General features: G+C 28.9%; 1 protein-coding gene across 4 annotated transcripts in view; it reads left to right on the top strand.

Annotated features, from left to right (window-relative positions):
* The window catches only part of LOC107165268 (trehalose transporter 1-like protein), a 48,208-nt gene that overhangs the window by 11,149 nt on the left and 14,713 nt on the right, over positions 1-22,346 (top strand). For 2 of the 4 annotated variants that reach the window (XM_089225321.1, XM_015513427.2), the window contains exon 2: positions 21,082-21,434. In XM_089225321.1, coding sequence (XP_089081447.1) covers positions 21,082-21,434 — 353 coding nt within the window. Of the gene's footprint in view, positions 1-4,271; positions 4,422-8,446; positions 8,606-21,081; positions 21,435-22,346 lie in introns of those variants that run through there. The other 2 variants (XM_015513428.2, XM_015513430.2) reach the window with 2 other exon arrangements.

Here is a 22,346-nt window from a genome sequence, read left to right as displayed (position 1 = left end):
TATTAATAAATTACTAATTGATTTTCAATAACACACGGTGTCATAATGTCGAAATGTTTAATAAAGCATATTTTTGATGTGTACTCGTTGTGGCGTGTTAGTGTTATAATACTTTATCAATTTTAGGTGTTGAGGTACAACGAACCTTAACCCGATCACATCATTGGAAGCAAAAAACAGTAGTAGAATACACTTGTCTTAATACACATATATTTCAATAATGAGTTATTTTTGGTTCATTATATCCTTGATTAATATTATATTTAATCGTTATCGGATGTAATATTGAAAACACTTTCTAGAAGCTTTTTGTCATTGGTTATCTAAACAAAAACATTTTACTCCTAGTGCTATAAATAATATGTATTTGAATAATTAATAACTCTTATATACTGCACGAGTCGAGAAAAATTTAATTCATGGCAATATTTTGAATTATAAATCCATGATTTTTGACTATCGTACCCAATAACAACAATCAACTTAAAAAAGTGTGTAAAATATATCTAAATTATTCACATTCGACAGTATCGATTAAGCCCTAGAGGTATTTCGAATATTCAAACCAATGTCTACGCGGCCATGGCTAGTTAATATTATATTATAATTAATGGATATAATATTCACGAATATAGAAGTTCCGATTTTTGTTATATATTTATAATAAAACATTTAGTGTATTTTACTTAACATTGAGTGTTAATTTCATGATGAAAAAACTTTAATTTTTGTCTGATGACCATTGGAAAGCTAATTGCTATTGTGCGATTATTATTGGTGTATTTAAAATCGTAATTTTATTTAGTTGTATGGTTATTAACATCGAACTAGAAAATTCAAACTATTGATGATTGACTGCGTTCAGTATTTCTTTACTATACTCCTCCTGGCTCCTACTACTATTATACGTAATATACCACAAGTCGGTCAATATTGAATGAGTGAAACGGACTTAACTTCAGAGTTCATTTTGATCGTGGAATAAATCAAAATGTCCATGGACAGAATATTTATTAGATGTTTCTTTCATTCTTGGACGGGGCGAGTTGTAGTAGTGTACTCTTCCCTGGCGGTATCGAAACTTGTTTTCTCTTAAATAATATTCATTTACAGTTCATGACATTTTCTATACCTTACGTTTAAGTTATTAGCATTCTTCTTGGTGACTGGTGAGGCGAAAAAATAATACACATTTTGCTGCTATTATAGTGTTATATAAACATCGAGAGCTGTTGATTTTCATTATTATTTTGTCTATGCCTGTTTATCTATAAATTGTTTAAAATTTAAAAATCAAAAACAATAAAAATTATATATGAAACCTAAAAATTGGTCATCATTATTTATATCGTTATAAAATTAAATAATTTAAATACCGTAGTTTGCATACTTATTTTTTTTAATTTCCTCGTCTATTGCGAAATATTATACAAACCTACAATATTCTTTTTAATAAATAATAATTATGCCATTAATTAATATTTAATACGTAATATTTTAGTTATAAAATGTTTATACTTCATGCATTGAAGTTTCAAATGTATTGTATTACCTACTATTAAATGTTTTATCAGTGATCCATTTAAGTACAGCAAACTAATGTGCACAACTACATTGCATAGTCTGGTACACTGTTCACATAAAGTATAACAGATAATATTACATCATAATCAACTGTAATAGTACGAACTATGTACTTTTATATTTTTAGACTTTCGTATTGTTATTATATTACCGAAAATTGTATGTAAATAGTCACTGTGTAAACACATAATATAAGAATTATGTATACAATTTACGTTTATACATCTGTCATTAACATATATTAATTTACTTTGAAATAAATTAACTAATATAAATTGCATATAGGTATAGTTATAGCTAATTATGTATTTATTTTAAGGTTGTTAAATTTGTGGAAAACGAATAACAAAACACTTTACGTTAATTTCAATTCTTAAGTAAACAAAAAAGGAAAAGGAAAATGTTCGTAACTACCATAGTCAATGAACATGAAAATATTCAATCGAAATATTTGTAAAATGTTTTTGTTCTCAACCAGTTTTAATGCTTAGTTCATATAGTTCACGGTTAGGTTTATAAATAGAATTTCTAAAGTTTAGATTATGTTATTTAATCAACAACTTTTATCATTTTTATTACAATTACTGTTTGTGTATTTAGTGATATAAACCTACTCTACGTGGTTTGATAACGTTTACTGAAATCGAACGGCCTCCCACCTAATTGCACAAACAAATAATAATAATATAGTTCCCACTTAATAATAAAAATAATAATTCGTTTAAAATCCAGAAGTGAATTTGTTTCAGAAAAAATGAATGCATTGTATAATAATATAGAATTTATGTAACCTACGTCCTCACTATTCGCCTACCAAAGCATAATTTATTAATATCACAGTAATAGTTCATGTATTAAATTATTCAGTAAAACGGATTCGTAGGTATTAGAATAATATGATTGTTTGATTGAATCCATTGGCTGTTATAATCTCATGCATTTCCAACAATATCACATTATGCTTATTGTAATAATATGATTATGTTATTATTTAAAAATTTTATTAATTTGTGTAATGGAATTTTAAGATGACGTTATACTCGTATCTGTTGTCTCCGTCTTACAAGTACGTAACAGCAAATTTTACGCTCAGCAGATTGCATTTAGTTCCGTAAGTTTAAAACGTAGAGTGAATTATAAAAATTAAAGGTAACATTATTATTATTATTTTTTCTTTGTTAAGCACTAACCGCACAGGTTGCTTTTTACAAAATGTTTATATTTTTTCAATTTACACTTTATATTATAAAAATCGATATTTTGGTAACATTATTATCGAGGGCTTTTCATAGGCTTTTTATTATATTTAAAACGAACTATGAATATTTTAAAATTGTGAATTGTTTGTATGTCTTAAAACACTCACGGCTCGCTTTAAAATTAAAATATAATAAAAAGCCTATCAGAAACCCTCAATAATAATGTTACTTTTAATTTTTATAAGAGGTCAATTCACTCTACATTTTAAACGCACGGAGCTAAACGTGATCTACTGAGCGTAAAATTTATGTTACTCACTTGTAAGACAGAGACGACACATGCGGGTATAACGTCCTCTTAAGCACTTGACTTAATGTTTTAACACTACGTAGGTACAATATAATAGCGAATTATCTGATACAACTGCAGACTACGCTATTTCCTAAATAATTGTTAGATAAGATATAGAAACTATATAGGACTAAACATCGCTGTACACCAAACCACTATAGTGGAATAATATGATTTTCGACATAATTTTATTTTAAAATGTTGTAACGAATTATTTTTTACATTCAGCATTCGTGTAACTATAATAATATTATTATGTTATCTATGGTCTAGAATAATATTTAAAACACGGTGAAAGAGGTACAACTACGGCGATGTTAAAATTAATTGTAACGATTTGCTTTCAAACTCTTATCGCTCAAATGCCCATATCATATTATATATCAACTTAAACCCACAGAGGTGAAAACTCTTGCAATTGAGCGCTTACAGAAACGTCCATAGTTGAATATTAATAATATAATCAGTAAATAGACAGTTAGTTTTACATATTTTTTAAATAGATTTTTTAATTATTTTTAGATGGCCTTTAGTCTTATTAATAACTCATGTCTTATAGGGTTTCATCAAATGGTAAGGAAAAACGTACGTGTAGTTTGTTGTCAATTAAATTTCGTAACCAGAAATTGTAATATAACAATATTAATTAAAAAGTATAACAAACCGAATAACCTAGATTATTTGCAATGAAATATAGGTATATTTTGAATTTAAAATACTAAAGTACATTATTTTTCTAAGCTATTTGTCTGTTTGTATAGTACCATTTTCTAGATCTAGAGTGTTTCTAAAACGCGTGATTGATTAAAATATGTTTTTTTTTTTAAATAACCGTCAACGATTTGCCATTAAGCTAAAGTCGATTTGGATGAAAAGCATTGCTAATAGTACTATACAGACGTAACCCTATTGGTATCGATAAAATATATTATTCGCTAGGTATTTAGAAGTGAACAGATAGGTAGGCACATGTAATAAAATATCTCTACACACCGAATAATGTAGGTAGCAATGGACTTATTACGATTTAAATCATTATCAAACTAATCAGTATTAGTCGTTAAGTCATTAAGTACGGTAGTTAGTTCGGTAGTTCTGACAACGAGTGGTTACTACTAAGTGTATTATTCCGTTTTATACTTATTATGTGAATCTAAAAACCACCAACATCTTATAACCGAAATAAAATTGATGTGTTCTCTTTGGAATTTTTACATCAATTATTGGGACCGCAGTAAGTCGTCGATTACTTAAATGATCAGCTCAAGTCTGAGGACGGTTTTGAAGTAAGCGTTTGGCTAACATTAACGATAATAATATTAATAAATTAACAATTAGCATTATTTTGGAGTGCCACAAACCATGATTTGTAGTTTTTTTTTAAATAAAATGTTTTGTTTGAATATCATTTAGCTAAGTAAAAACTATCATAATTATGTACGCAGTTGATATATTATTTTATTTGTATGTATTTAATTTAACTAACTATTTTGTAAATTGAAACTAATTCTGATATAAATCGTGAAAAAAATCGCAAATAAATGTTTAATCACAGTATAAATAATAAATTCAAAAGCAAAATAACACTATCTTTGTGCACAATTTAGATCATAACAATGATGTCCTACACGTATCATATTTTATTATGTTATCGTGCTTATTATAGTTATTACGGTTACCAAAACAATTTTGTTGCATATCATTTTATAAAGATATAGTATTATTATTCGTGGTTTATAAAATATATTATATTTCTATCATTGATATTAAAAAAAAAATCAGATGAGTATATTATAAAAATTCTCCAACTAATATTTTTGTGTGGAAAAATTAGAATAAGTTTTTTTATTTATTATCATACAAGACAAATTAGATGTATTGTACAACCTAACGTAAAACAGCAATTCTGTTATATTTTAGATACCTATCCTAACCACTTTTAAGGAGTTCAGTATAGGCAAATATTCAAGTATTAACGCACAATGTGTCGTATATTGTATGCTTATTTCATCATTAGTGTGGTGACTGAAGTGTAAAAAAAGTAGTGGAACGCTCCTGCACGTGACCACACGTGGCACATGTCACCAATCTGTTGCCGAAAAGTAATATATTTCAATAACAAACAAGTACGGATATTTTTTCCCACCCTTGCTGTCAAAACTAGTAATGCAATATTCAATCTGAAAAATATATTTAAATTAATTAATTAATAAGTTTACATGATTGAGATGTCCCCACTTTTATGTTTCAAATTTTGAAAAAAGTGGTATAATAAATCTTATGAAAACTTCGTCAAAACGAAAATGTTATTATTTCCAATACAATATACTAATCATACATTTTGTACAAAATAGAAAATACTAATATAGTACATAATTGTTTGTCGACTTGGTTGGCTCACGCAATTACGATTGTCGCCATGTATCTTAGGTGGAGTAACGTATTGATGGAAGGCGTTGGCTATCCAATATTAAAAAATGTATGATTGTAATATTTTATTTTTATCACGAGACTGGGTGAAACTGTTTTTTTAAAATACATACCTAGGTTTTCGTGCGATAGTTATAAAATTTCCATGGAACATTTTACTCTGTGACTTATGATATAATTAATACTCAAAATTGATATGAATCAATCACGGGCTCTGGAACATAAAGGAGGTCTATAGGCTCTTCAGACTATAATATATATTATGGTCTATAATACGTCATGGAATTTTTAAGAATTTTTATGAAATAAATGAGAATAATTTCGATGTTACACGTATGAGTTGTTTGGTTTTAGTTATTTATTATTTTATATTATTTTCTTTAAACAGTTTTTTTGATGTATAAAAGTAACATTCTTATAATGAGTTTGAATCAGAAATGTTACAATCAAAATTACAACGGAACGTGATAAGTTAATTTTTCCAGGATAAGTAGTAGCGGTAAAGCAATCACGCTAGAATATAAAATATTTTATACGACGTTATCATATTCACAAAGCCAACATTTTGTAATTTATGATTTTTACTTTTATTATCAAATATTATGATACCAATCTCAAAAGAGCATTGAGCCAAGCTACATTATCGACAATGATATCGATTAAAAAATTGAATCCAAGCAACCAAATATTATAGACTATCCGTAATATACTGACCGTTATACAGATGTAACGTTCTTAATATTTAGTATTGGGGGAGGGAAATATAAGATAATTTTATTAAGATAAGTGACAACTCCAAAATTAGTAAGTAAATAATTCAGTTTATGTAGTGTTCGATTACTTATAAAGTCGTGTCACATAATAGTGCGTTAAAAAAAAGTGTCTGTTTAATTTTTTAATACGGATATAAGTAATACAAAAATAATTTATTAGTGACTTTATACTCTTACCATATTTTGAATAATTAAAATTATTTAAATGAATATTTTGTTTTATAATACGTTCAAATTTTAAAATAGCAATATCGCAGATTTTTAAGCTCAAACGTGTAGGTTTTTTGTATTATCTACACTGACAATTTTGCTCAATTATTTTGTTGCAAAATAGTAGTAACTGGTAATATTATAATACAAACGATTGTCAAACGACTTTGAAGTTTGAGGAACCTGCAGTCACCAATATAATATTATTTCTGGTACCTTATATGCAGCCATTGCATGCTATACCAGGTGATTTAGTTGTGTGTACGGTGTACCCTCATTATTTTGAAAAGTTTTAACTTTTTTGGAAATATTCTTTTTATGATATAATTTTATGTCATATCAAAATAGCATTTAGAAAATAAAATATATATTTTTGCTATTTTCTATTGTTATTGTTTCTTCAGTATTTTACTTTTCTGACACACCATATATTTTTAATTTTTAATCCAAAAGCAGAATATTTTATTTGGAGTTTTTCAATCATTTGACTTAAAATGTTGGACAATTAATTCATTAGTTATAACTTATACGCATTTTAAGTAGTTTACAGGGGTATCCCGCAAAATGTTGTCCACTACTCCGTTAATCTAAACTTTAAATACTTATAATTAATTAAATATTTCTCAAAAATTTGATTTTCGAGATTTAAATTCTCTAATATTCTACTCTGAAAATATTTTCCTTAGGAATATAATTAAAAACGATATCATACAAAATGGTAAAAAAAAAGATAACGATAAACAAGAGTAAGAGTAAGAGTTATATAGGTATTTTTTTTTCTGAAAAACTTATAAAAAAGTTGAAACTTTTAATACTTAAATGGCACACTCTGTATACATTTTTTTTTGTTCAAAAACGGAATTAATATAGTATCAAATCGCTTTGAATTGCAACAACGGTTAACGATTAGTGAATGTTTTTACTCTATGGCTCCAGTGGAAACGCACCCATTGAAGTGTTGAACTGTCGGGTGGACGGAAGTTTGAAACAGCATTTGTTTGTCGTGTATCGTAAGTTCGTAACCATGCACATTTCAAAAAAAAAAAAAACAAATTAATTTTATACTTGGTAGAAGCGCGTTGTGCGCGTGTATCGTTGTTTACACGCCGAGACATCGAGGAGGCTCCACGCGTCACAATCAATTATTATTATTCACAACACCCGAATCAATTTCTAGTGGTAGATTTTTGTTAACAAGTCGAACAATATACATTTTACACGTATATTCGGTGTTCGGACGGAACGCACAACAGGTGTCTGATTAACGATATGTGTACATTGTAAAACGATATAGGTACCTACTTATTACAACAATTTTTTTGTACATTGTGTACGGTCGCGTATACAGAGTCACCGCACTACCGCCAGTCATCGAATACGCGCGTCGGTCGCTATTGTTCGTCACGACCCTAGTAATTATTAATACTGTCATAATATTTTCGAATCATACACGATCGTCTACCTTGCGGTTTTCATTTTTGAATCTCGACCGTTAAGGTTTTTATTTTTTTTTTTAAGTTTTTCCTCCTCGTCTACCGGCAGCCACGACGTTTATCGATATTTTCATATTATTATTATTATTATTATTTTTTTTTTATTATTGCATTCTTCGCGGTGTTATCGCAGTGCACGCAACAGGTAAAGCCGAATAGTTGTTCATTATACTATCGCAACATTATTATCACTATAATAGTGATGCCGTTACGGATTCGAAATGATCCAATGGCCAATGCACAACCGTGGTGGGGGCACATCGATTTGAAAATCGTGTGTGTATGCATGTGTGTGTATGCGCATATCTGTATTTTGTCCGATCGAATGCGCGCGCGTATTTACACTGCAGGGTGAACCGGTGGGGTCAGGATCGGCTGTTTCGGCGGTGGTCGAGGCGCCAAGCCCCTTCCCAATGTCTGGCCAAACGTTACACCGATATTGGTTTATGTAGTTGATTTTTATATCCCACTCGCGTATTTCATACTTCCAAATAATCAGTGAATCGAAACAATACTGTCATTTTCTAACATAATACCCGTTCGTCGACGACGCCTTTGACAACCGTAAGTTTTAATATTCAAATTTTGTCATCACTTAACGCTACGAGTATTGTTTAACAGCTGGCGTTTGATTAGGGACACAGAGTTTTGTCACGAGAAACCACGTGTGTAGTTAAAAATTTCTAATAAATGTTTCAATTATGTTTGGAATCTTGGAGTTTTTTCCGGGCACACCTGGCACCTATATTAAACAAATTATTGAATTATTATATATTTTTAATGTACAAGTTTATCGTAATATTATAACGCTATTGTAAAACATTGTCGTTTCGGTCGGTAATAATTTTTGAAATATTTATAACGATGAAGAGTCTCAAATCGATGTAGCAAAAAAAATAACATATTTCAATTAATATCCTTAGTAAATCAAGGAAGTATTTTAAATCGTTTCTGTAGTATATACCCACAAGTGTCATTAGTCTTAAGTCAAGTGTAGGTATCTACTATCGACTGCTGTCTGCAGGTCATGCGTTTTTAATGACAATAATAAAATTCGCATTTAACGTTCGTCTTCCTTCGGGCGTCGTCGTCGTTGTTGTCGTTGTCGTCGTAGTATATTCCAAGGGGCCTTTTGAACAAATCCAGAATATCGTCCCACATTCACTACCCCGATGCTCATTCCGCATATAACATTAACATATGACACGAAATCCTACTCGTCCCCATAATATTAGGTCTGAATTAGTTAGCACAGATTTTATGTTTAATTCGTTCGACGACGATTATTACTAAATACAAATAGATGAGCACCAGTTAGGAAATGCGTTTTTTTTTTTTCAAATCAATTTGAGGCTCTCCATTATAATGTCTAATCGGACTCTAGTCCGGGGCTTATAGAGAATACAATTTCGGGGATGACATTGTGTTGGGTTTTTAGGATGTCAATGTTATATAATTTTTGTGTGTTATAATTTATAAGTGTTTAGGGTGTATAGCTCTTACTTATTAGTAAAACAAGGACTTTCATTCACCAAAAAATCATCAAATAAGTGCATTTAAAAATATACACTTCCGCATAAAAAAAAAATAAAAAAGACATTAACATTTTTTTATATTTTTATTTAAATATTTAATTTTTTAATTTTCTCTATATAAGTTTTAAATTGATTTATTTTAGTTACCTATTTTATTATACTAACCAAGTTGATTTATTGCAATCTAGTCCATACCCATTCAAAATTAAGATAAAATGAGTCTCTATCGTCTTTATGAGAAATTATATAGAAACAGTCAAATATAATTATTTTTGTCATTGATTTATGAAAAATATTCACCGTAGTACATGGTTTTCGAAAAACCTTCACATAATATGCAATAAAAACTTAAAATATGCTCTTATGATCAACAATGTCTTTTATACCCAAAAATATGAAATATGCAAAAATATTCTCTAGAACTTTGAGCTTTTGGTCACAAACGTTGTGAAATGTGTTGTATACTTACTCTACATACGATAAACTTAATCAGAAAAAGACGTATGCGAATACGTGAAAGTCCTTGTTATATTTATTAGTAGCCTGCAGTTGATACTAATATTAGTTTAATAGTCTCTAATCCCATAGATTTAAATGTAAACTCAAGATAATGTGTTAATGCAAACCTAATATGATAAAAATATAAAAAATATATATTATCTTGTCCCGTAGTAACAATAATTTATATATCTACGTACTAAGTTAACCACGTCACTACATGGGCCCGGGGCCTTCTATACTGTTCGTGATTGGATTTCAATATTATAATAATATAATTTGTACGCGCAGATGAGCACGAATGACATTAATATAATATAATATTATAGTTTATAATATTTATTTGCAACTCGGTTTTTACGTATGGTACCGTTCGGTCGTCGAAAGTTATAAAAATATTAAAAACGTGTGTTGTTTGTTCAGTTATTGCAAATCATCCATATTGGTACTATAGGTATGCCAATGTTTATGTTAAAATAGGTACCTACAATTATTAATTATTGTCACACACGTTTGACTTTTATATTATCACATATAATTGTATAGTCTACAATAATTATGATTATTATTAATTAAAGAATAATACTGCGCGAGTATAGCAATTATTATTATTTTATATTTTATACTCTTTGAGGGGCGACGCCCGGGTTCTCAGAATTCTATTGGATTATTATTTTTTATAATGCAATATTGTTTTAAAATTTAAGTTGGTAACTATGTATACGTAATATGTATGTTACAATACGTTTACAATTTAATATGCATCGCGTAATTTACTGATACTGATTTACAAGTGTTCATTTTTCAATTAAAACCAGCAGTGTAGGTTCAAAGGTCTTATGATATACAAACGAATAAATTCATCGAGGATGGTATTTTTGGGTGTTTTAATTTATCAGGATATAGAAAAATTTATATTTTATCCCTACTTTGATTAGGTTGGGTTAAATATTTGACGTTTCACAAGTGTTACTCGGTTTTATTAGGACATAAATTATAAAAATTATTTTTAGTTTGTTAGGGTTCTCAGTTACAGTAATTTTCGAAGAATTGAAAACATTTTATTAATTATTAAACTCTATTTTACTATTTTTTCGTTGTGGTATCTCCACACGGGAACGGACCGTTTTTACAATATCTATCTCCATATTATAACATAATTGTATTCTACCTTGACTAGAGGGATTTTTAAAAATTGGTTAGTAAATTTAGTTTTTCAACAACCAATTATTCATGTTTGAGTTATCCATAATACATAAATATCTTTATTGTGTTAAATATATAATAATATAAAAATATGTTAAATTTATTATATGTATTTGTTTCGTACTTGTTTTAATTATAACTTCGATTTCGGATAATAGTTATTATGTACTCATAATTTTACTCATGTTATATTCAATAAGATTAAAGATTTATCGTAAATAATATTACTAAGCTTAAGTACTCAAGGATTAGACTCCTTATATTATGTTATCGTTTAGTGATACACCTATTCATTTAGATTACGCAGCTTTTTAATATAAGCCTTGTAAACTATTACAATTTCGACACAATACATTACCTATAACTCAATAAAGATTTAATGGCATATTTACAAAGTATTTAAAAACTAAACTCGATTTTCTTTTATAAGTTATTAATCCCTGCATGTTGATTTAAGGGAAGGGCAAATAATGAATAAATAATCGTTAAAAAGGGATATTTCCAGCTATAAGCATCGTTTCATCAAAACTTCCAAACTTCGAATAGGTTGCGCTGACAATTAACAACAACAATATCACACGTCAAAATCAACAGGTGTAAATAAAAGAATTAACCACTTTAAAAGACGTAAAAAAATAAATCCTGCTATATGGGAGTATATAATACTTAATTATGACTAAATATATTATAAGTATTAACTTGTAAGTAATGTACGCACATTATTGTTTTATTATCATATATCCGCATAAATAGAAATAAATAATAATAGTTAGATTTACGACATCGAATTCACAACGATACTACGTGCAGTATTCTTGGCGAATGCCTATTAGATTTAAGGTACACAAGACAAATAAATATACACAATATACCTACGTATGTAATGTACCTTGGCAACAAAACATTAATTTATAATATTCTTATTCTTGTTTTGGTTCTTAGGTTTCGTTTATGTAAAGTATATTACCGATGCTATACATGCGATATACAATATATTTATACGAACGCGATTTTGTGAAACACTACCCGCTGTATAATAATAACAATAATAATAATAATATAATGTGAATTTGGTGTCCATGGATTATCTGAAATTAAATTTATACGAAGCTATTCTGAACATACGCGAACGAGATACACATAATACATATACCTAATATTATAATAATTCAAAGATAAAAAACTTAGCACAACAAACTCTTCATAACCATCATCAGCTGATCTGTACCCCAAAATCAAATCTTATAAAACTCGCATGAAAAAATAATTTTTCTACATTGTACTAATAATAGGTATAACGATTCAAATAACTTATTGAATTCGTTTTTCACCTTTGAGTTATTTTACTACTTGTTTTTGATATGTCATAATAAAATTATTATTGTATTTTATTATTTTGTAACCATCATGTGTATATTATGTTAGTTGTGCGATGTTCTATACTCGCGGGCAACAGACTCCTTATACTGTTTTGAAGTTTTGTATTGTGTGTAAAATAATTTATTACTTGTTTGCTATTTTCGTAGCAAGCTAAGTATACCTAGTACCTAACCCGTAACCGCATTTTCGTCGTAATTTTATATAAGGGACTACGTGAGCAATGGACATTCTTTTAGAGTTTTTATTTTTTTAACATTTTATTTTTAATTAGTAAACAATTATTTCATTATTGGAAAAAATAGCTTTTGAAAATATTTTGAAAAATAAATTAGTTATACGATTATATTAGCAGAAAAATTTGGGTGGGGGCATGCCAAACACACCAGTTGCATGACACCTTTGATTACAATAAAACACGCCTGGAAAGCATATTTCATGTATATTAATTTTACTATTAATATCAGTTGTACACCATCGGTATTCTATTTAGTTATTCGTTTTAGCGACCGGACAGCAATATCGCTGTATAATGTATAAATATAATCAATTACAATGTATAATAACATAGGAAACGTATTGTGGTGCGATCGAGCGATAATCAATGAGGTTCAATTGTGATGATATGATTGTTGTAGTTCAGCTATTGAACTAAATGCAATACACACAATCGCGCTTCATTCGAGTCAATTTTTTAGAATTCACTGTACGTCTATACATGATAATAATATATAGGTATATATATTATAATAATATACTACTGACATTGAATTGAATTGAATTTGCCAATATGGTTTTCGCATTTATAAATAATTCACCGCATTGAGATAAAAAAAATCTTAATTCATAGTTGTACCTCAGTATATCATAAAATTATAATAGTAAACGGATCACGTGCGTAAGGGTTTAAATTTATTTTGTAATTATTAGTTATGCGTCGCAGTTACAAGTTATAGATATAGCCATAACTCATAATATAATATATATTAGGACTAGACGAATGCCATAAAGACGCATAAAAAACAAACAAATTTCAATTTAATTTTAGTTCAGTGGTTGTTATATTGTTTGCTCTTTAACACACATTATTGTATGGTATTTTTATTGCATACCATAAAATAAGTTATAAGAATAGTTTTTGTAAGGTACGGTTTCATTGGATGGAATTGGTTGATAACTGATATTGTCATAATCATAAATTTATCGATTATCTTGATCTGTTAACTTATCAAAAATTTCAGTGCATATAAAGTTTTCAAGAAGTAAATAGACACATACTTAATAGTAATTTTTATACTTCGATTATTTTCCAATTTTCATAATAATATACAGTATATGTCAATATAAATTCTTCAGTGTATTGTTAAACTGTGCAATTCGTTATGAATATAGCTATGGTTTTAATTTTTGACTGTGTTTCTTGTAAAATGTAAAATGTATATTTCCATGATTTATAATTTACCTAATATAAATGTTAATAAAAAATTTACTAAACTCTCAGGTATTTATTAGCAATAACAAAATTAATTTATTTTACATGTGTATTTTTTTGAGTATTTATCTAACATTCCTTTTCATATAAAAAAAATATATAACCGTCCAAAAATGCGTGATCATGTTTCTGTCATATTATTTTACTATAGTTGTTAGATGATAAGAGGTAACTTTACTTCAAAGGATTGTGAATATTTTAAGCTAATATAATGAATATTAAATTTTAAATTCATCGTTTTTTCAATGTTATCAAATACAAAAAAATCTTTTTTTTTTTAAATTATGAGTGAAGAGATTAATATATACGTTTTACAATAATGTATAGGTTACATTATTATTTTTTTGTTTTCGTTTTAATGATATCTCATGGTAAAAAAAAAATTTGCTTCGATCTTAAATTTTGATTGTTGTTTTTGGTAGCAAACTAGATTTTATTGGTACTTACGAATTTAGATATTTAAACGAAAAGTTATTTTGTTATAATTTTCTAAAAATATAGTTCGTTGTATAGGACTAGGAACATTTCACCGTTATGGTATATAAATATATATTTATTATTATTTAATAAGTCAAACATATTGACATTTTTAAAACCTCAAGATTAAATTTCTGTTTCTACTTTCTAATTTTGGCTTATAATTTTATAACAACTAGTAATTTGATACAATATTAGAATAATTATTAAAATATTTACGTTATATATACAGTTCAACCAACCGTATCATCAATAGAAACATAAATTACTATAATACTCGTACTATTATAAAATATTGATCGTCTTCGCTTGGAATCATTTTTCGTATGCGATGATTTATCCTTGGATTCATACTTAAGACATATTATATTATTATTGCAGTGAATTATATTCAATAGCCAGGTACGATTGACACCTACTGTACAGCAGAGTGACTTCCCTGGTCTGTGATAGTTAATATACATAATATACAATCTCATATTTTTAGTCCTTCTGCGTGTAGTTAACATTATGTTTAATTTATAAGGTTTAGCTAGGTATAAGGTTATGTAGGTACGATTTCCTTAAAAGGATGATTCACTCACATGCGTTATTATTATTGTCTCCGTCGTACATAGCAAATTGTACGTTCTGGTAGTAATCCATTTAACTTTTAACTATTGTTATTAATATTAAAATATAAAAAGTATTTAAAGTCTAAAAACAGAGCTTAATCCATTTACTTCAGTCTGTACAATATGTCAATTTATTGGTTTGTAGGATTAATTAAATATATTTGTCATAATAAGTATTTCACTAAACCCATTTTTCAATAGATCAATTAAAACTGTATTCATTTACGCTATCTACTGATAATCGATTTGCTGAGATAGGCATTAAATATCTATGCAAAAAATTTAAATTGAATGGACAAGCGCATTTGGTTTATACGTTTAACTCAAACATTAATTTGATGAATAATTGTGTTAAAAAGAAAATGATGATCCACTCTATTAAAGTGACCGGTTAAATGTTATTGATATCCCCGCTTTCCATTATCCACGTTTACATTATCTTAATAAAGGTAGGTACTACTTTAAAATGATGAGTTTTCAATGAAAATGCAATGATAGAACAACCAATACTATAATATGTTAAAACAATACAGCCGATACACTTTCCTCGATTAATTAGAACATTTTCATTGCATATCCATATTAATCTTCCCCTCAGATAATATAATAATACGTTTATTGATGATTAATTTGTGTAAATTTTAAATGATAACAATTCAGATGAGTCGTAATCCATCGAAAATATTTCACTTCAGTTAATTCACACAGAATACACACATAAAAAAAAAATTGGGAATTAATCATAATGTACACTGCTGTGCAAAATGTGTTTTTAAATAAAAGTTTTTGATGGTGATAAACATATAGCGGGAATGTCTTATCTGCATACATACGTCATTATCTTAGTATACATTAATGTACAATCGTGTGGTAGATTTATTTCAACCAGCATTCATTATAAATTACCTATTAGAATATACATTTTAAATTTATAAATTATTTGATATAACGGCATGCATAGTAGCTGCGATATCTTTAATATTAAAACTAAACTAACGATAATTTATTGACGTTATCACTGTTATCAGTAGTAAATATTTAAATAATTTTGAAAAAATAGAATTATACTATAATAGTAGACGTACAGTATTCCTCCTACGTGTAATAAATGAATGATAAAACCATTTTAATTATTATTGAAACGGAATTTTAATCTCTGCGTATTATAGATTCTAATAATTTGTTGGAAAATGTGCGTATTACAGACGCGTTTTAAAGATATCGTCGATAGCATGGCCGCAATATTCTGAAAATATTTCGAAATATTTCGATTTGAATGACGAAAAATCAGTATATCGTTTTACGTCTGAATAATGTGATGCGCCATCGAATTGTCGTGGCCAAATACATACTAGTATACTACCGTCCGAGAGTACGTCACTTGTCGATGACAATCGATCTACACTACTGTTATATGGAAACCAGTGGAACCTCGATAACTCGAAGGAATGCCTTGGCCCCTACCTTCCAATATACAAAACTACTATATATGTCATTGCACTTGTTAATTATTATTTGTTATTATGTTTGGAAAGCGAATTGAAATTGAAGTTGAACCGCACTCATTCTAAACCGCGGGCTACGCTTGCAGAATTTGTTTTGAACGTTTAGACGATATTAATATTATTATTTCCTCTGAAATCGCGAGTAGCAGCTGCAGTCATCCCACCGCGGATCGAACGTTCGAACTTTGAACGGTCCGGAAATCCAGAACTTTCCAGTAAACTCACACGGTGAACAACTATAAATGTTGCGTGATTGCCTGCTAATTATCCACTGTAATTAATACGTGATTCATGCAGATACTTTTTGATATTCCTGTATAGCGTTCTTGCAGCGATCACGGTCTATATTGTAGCCCTGTGTTACGACAAACCGTTCGGATCGTCACACACAATCAATATAAATAGCAGCTCGTTACACAGTAAAGTACTAAATATTTCCACTGGGCTTTCCATCGTAGTTTTTTAATTTTTTTTTTTTTTTTTTTTTACCGTGATCTCTGACCGACCGCATCTGCGTTAAAAATATATATGTCCAATCTGCCAAAACATGTATCGGAGATTCGTGGAATTCCGTACTGACGGCGGCCTCGCGTACTTGACCTGTCGGGAGCGCATGACGGGCAATATGGCATCACAACCATTATCATCGACCATTATACGATTTACGTGTTCCATAATAACCGCACGACGGATGCAGTTTAGGTATACATCTGGAACATTATGTTATGGTGTTGTTAACGTCGTGGTTTTCCGGTATCCACACTTATAAAATGTATATACGCACGTGCCTACAATATAATATTGGTATTAGATAGTGTCAGTATTATAATAATATTAACGATATTTACTTTGTGCCGATAGAATATTGCTCCAAATTCGGACGAGATGCAGAAAATGTTTAGTGTTCCATTCAATTAACATTTTATTCGTATTATTCTATGGATGTAAATATACATTTAAAATATTACAATTAGTTTATTGCATACAACGATTATAGACACCGGCGTATATAAATACGTAGGTACAATCTATAGACGCTGTCGTTTAATTTTCAGATGAGACACGTATCTGCTGATCGCTATCTTCTTACGTTTTATTTTTTATTCATCTTATCATCGTTACTACATTTATATACTTCTTGCTCTCTAACTCGAATACTTATTATTGCCGACTGCCATCCTCTATTCCTTGGTCAACACTGTTATCAACTCAATGTGAAGTACAATAAACGTCTGTACTTTTAAATTTAACACTTCTTAGATCACACATGATACACCGGTGCTGTTTGGGTTTAAAGATTGGATCTGCTTAGGGACTCCCTAAAAACGATTACTTATTCGGAGAGTTTTAACAACACACATTTTGGTCGGAAACATTTTTATTAATATTCCGGAAACAAACATAAACAATGCAATTTATATTACTCGTATTAAGTTTACTTCATCGAACTCTATAGGTCTTAAACAGACCTGTATAGGAATTACTACAGTGTAACACAACTGCGAATGTCGTTCACCGTGATACACTCTACGGTATGTTGGGACTATGTACGAGTTATCAAACTATACTATCGTGTAACACACAACATTAAACATTACTGCAATATTATCAGTGTGTTCCTGCATATACCTTTTATGATTTTCATTCTCTACATTTTTCGAATATTTTATATATGTTTGATTAGCAATTTTATTTAAATGTACACAATATGCATTATATCCTTCTCACACGACTCGTGACCCTGCACGGACAAGTTTAATGACCACAAGCAATCGAAAATAAAAATAATATTTCTGTCTGTATAAGTTAAAAATAAATTACCTTTTTCATGTGAGAAACGTTATAAATAGATACAGAGATGAATTGTTCATATTATATAGGTAGATGTTCAATTGCTTTATCGATTAACCCGGCACATTTACGACAAGCGCCTAAACATCTGAATCGTGTCTCACACCTCGACATAATTAAAATACAATCAAAATCTTTTTACATTTTTGTAAACTCATTATAGAAGCATAGAAAATAAAATATATATTTTTTAAGCAACATTTTTTTTTTTTTAGAACTAACTCATGTCATATAGATATGTTTTAGTAAAATTGTAGGTTATTAAATTACAATTGCCCATTTATAACCATTTATAATTTTATTCATAATAAAATAAAATTTATTTCTCTTAAGTTATAACTTTAGTTTACAATGATAAAATTATTTTCATAGTTCAAAATATGTACTCATTTTAAATGGCACATTTATTAATTTGTGTTTATAAATTATTGTTGTTTACAAATCATTTTATTTAATTACAAATAAAGTGTTATTTTTACCATCAACACGTCAGGTTTGTTTACTATAATATTTATATTATATTATATTATTGTTCACAAAATCAACTGCACTACGGCTCCGAAAGAGCGTCGACACGAAATTTTACTGAACTTCAAATAACATTTATTTATAGTGTGTGTGATGTATAATATTCACTTGTACATATACACATACACGTGGCGTGGCTATGCCTTTATTTGTGTGTGTATATATAATGTATACAAACACCAATCTATGTAGAGATGCTGTGTAATAGTAGTACCTATATACTACGAGTATTATAAATTACTCAGAAAAATTAATCGAACAGCCCTGTATAGCTCTGTAGTTTTGTTCAAATAAAATAATACAAACTGAGAAGTCACTCATCTGCTGTATAACTTCATATGTTTCGAGTGTAAGTCGTCATTGAATAAGTAATATATATTTACAGTCTTTGTATTGGATGTGATAAATTTGATTCAAATGATAAATCATTGCATACAAGCTGGAGAAATGGTGTGTTTCACAATTTCTAGGGATATTTTATAACCTACAAAAATTGTATTCAATTTATTTTGATATTATGTGCCTAATATACTTTTGTATTAACTTTAGTCAATAGGTACTAACAACTAACATAACATAAACTGGTTTAAATAGGCACACGATGAGGTACAAATAATAGACTCAATTATTCTAAATATTTTTATAGCTGAATTCTATGTAGAAAATAACAATATATATATATTATAGCAAAAACTGCGGAGTTCTTTAAGCCCCTTATATCGTCGAATAATATTTATTTAAATCACAAAAAATGTCTGTAGAAAAATATAGTGTGCTATATGGATTTTTAGAAGTTTCCGTTGGAAAAACTTATGGGAAACCTTGTAGTATATTTTCAAGTTTTTTTCAACTTAAATAAAAATGATTCAAAATAAAAATGTTTTAGTTTTACTATGCACCTAAGTGAAAAAACTTATTTAATTATTTGGTGAAAATGTATGGTCAATAATTTATGATTATATATTAGGTACTTATATTATATAAAAAATGAATTATGATTTTCTCGAAAACAGGTGTTGTGAAAAATTCCTTTCTTCAGTTTTTTTTTTAAATTTTTAAAACTAAAGTTATTTAAAAATATATGGACATTTTTATAAGATTGACGTGTATTTAGCTGCTCCAAAATAACAAACGAAACCTCATTATTGTAAAACAATAAAAATAAAAATCATACTCAGCTTTGATTCTAAGAAATCTGAAACCTCTTATATTTAGACTTATCTTTATATGCGTATAAAATAAATTGTAATTTGCAGTTATGCTTTGATTATTGTAGGTGACTTAAAGCTTAAGATTGTTTTTATTATTTTTCACTTGGCTTAACATTTTTACGCGCCGTTAGAAATGACGTTATATGAATCCACTATGCCATAAATATATATGATGCGATATTGATATAATTATGATATGTATCTTATATACGAATTACTTTAACATAATTAATCGGTATAATCTTTTTAATTGCACTCTTGTAATTTTCTTGATTTTTAGTTTATTATGAAACGTTTTGTTTTTTATTTGAACCTGGATACGCAGTGGGGTTTAAAATACATGAAACGCAAACTGTTAATCGTTAAACGTTAATCTCTTTTATAGTCACTCAAATGTGGATTACTAATTACAAATTAGTAATAACTAATAAGCAATATCCATCCACGGTATGCGTGCGGTTTTTAGAAAATGCCGATTACCTAATTTTTTCGTGGTCACTATTAAAATCTCATTGGAAATCTTATAAGAATGCTTTTACTCGCTCCACCTGTATACAATTATCTGCTGTTTAAAAAATCAGTTGTGGCTCGTTTTTTTTTTTTTTTATGTGGGGGAAGGGGTCGAAAAACCGTTGAATTATTATTGTTTATAATGCATTATTATTATAATATTGTTATATTATACGCGACCCCGGACGGCATTGATATTAATTATTTATATTTTGTTTTTGCCGCACGATGTATAGAAAACCGCCCAAGCCGCTACCCCAGCAGACACACCGGTTGAATCTGACCGGAGGCGGCGGTCCCCCCCGGAGGAAGACGTCTGGTTACACACGGCCGCAGTTCGCCGGTCCCATGGAGTTGGAGACGTTGATGGAGGAAGGGGCCTCGCCCGGCCCAGGTAGCCGAGAAGGCGACGCGCCGACGGCGGACGACGGCACTCGCGCATCGCTCTCCAACGGGGACAAAGCTCCGCACCGACATCTACAAGAACAACAGCGACAGGAACAACAACTCGACTCGGCCGCCGCCGCCATGAAATCGAATTCTGAGCGTCCGCGCAGCTCGCTCAACCTTTACCTGGCTGCATGCACGGGTAAGCGCTACGATTTAACAACAATAATATTATGTCGTTTTTTTTTTTTTGTTTTTTGACGATTTTGTAATAGTTCCATGATATTATTAAACATATTAATCCAACTCATAAGTCTGTGGAAAAGGCCGAATTTGTTTTTTGTCCGTATCGTTTTCATTCTTATTCGGCAGATCTCTTGATTTTTACACATCCGTTTTTCAACGTCTAACCGTCGTAAGTATTTTAAAATTCCGAAGGCACATCTGTTTTTAGTTTACTTGTGCATTGAAATACGACACCGGAGAGGGTTAAAAATATTTGAAATATTAAAACACACATCCGATTCTTTGGTTAAAAACAAAAAAATCATTTCTCAATTATTAGTTTCTATACAATATGGAATATTAAATTTCGATTTAGAGTGAACCCAAAATATTTTTATGCATATTTTAATGCAATAAATAGTATTTTTGGCGTTGAATTTATAATCGTACCGAAACAAAAATTTGTTGGTAACAAAATATCGTATAACTCCTACAGCAATTTAAAGCAATTTAATTTTCTTATACTTAGACTATATTGCGTTTAAATCAATGAATATTATACGGGCTCCACATTAGCTCCTAATATTTCCTACCAATTATATAAATAATTAGGAAAAATATCAACAGTGTATATGATTTTATGAGAAACTCTATTATGTAGAGATTGAATTAAATACAAATAATAATATTAGCAAAACTAAATTAGGGGCGTTAGATGTATTGTGAACAACATTTTTTTTAAATTCATTATCTGTTTTATAACACAGCATATTATTCTCGTTGTTAGGATGACAACAAAATAATGTCTATTATTTAATTGTTTGACCCTATACATTTTCGAAAAGATTTTTTTTATCCGTAACTATATGAATAAGTATGATATTGTGTT

Source organism: Diuraphis noxia, unplaced genomic scaffold (assembly GCF_037042655.1).
Source record: "Diuraphis noxia isolate RWA-SAM2 unplaced genomic scaffold, SU_Dnox_SAM2 contig0004, whole genome shotgun sequence".
NCBI lineage: Eukaryota > Metazoa > Arthropoda > Insecta > Hemiptera > Aphididae > Diuraphis > Diuraphis noxia.
This window is presented reverse-complemented; position numbering and strand designations above follow the sequence as displayed.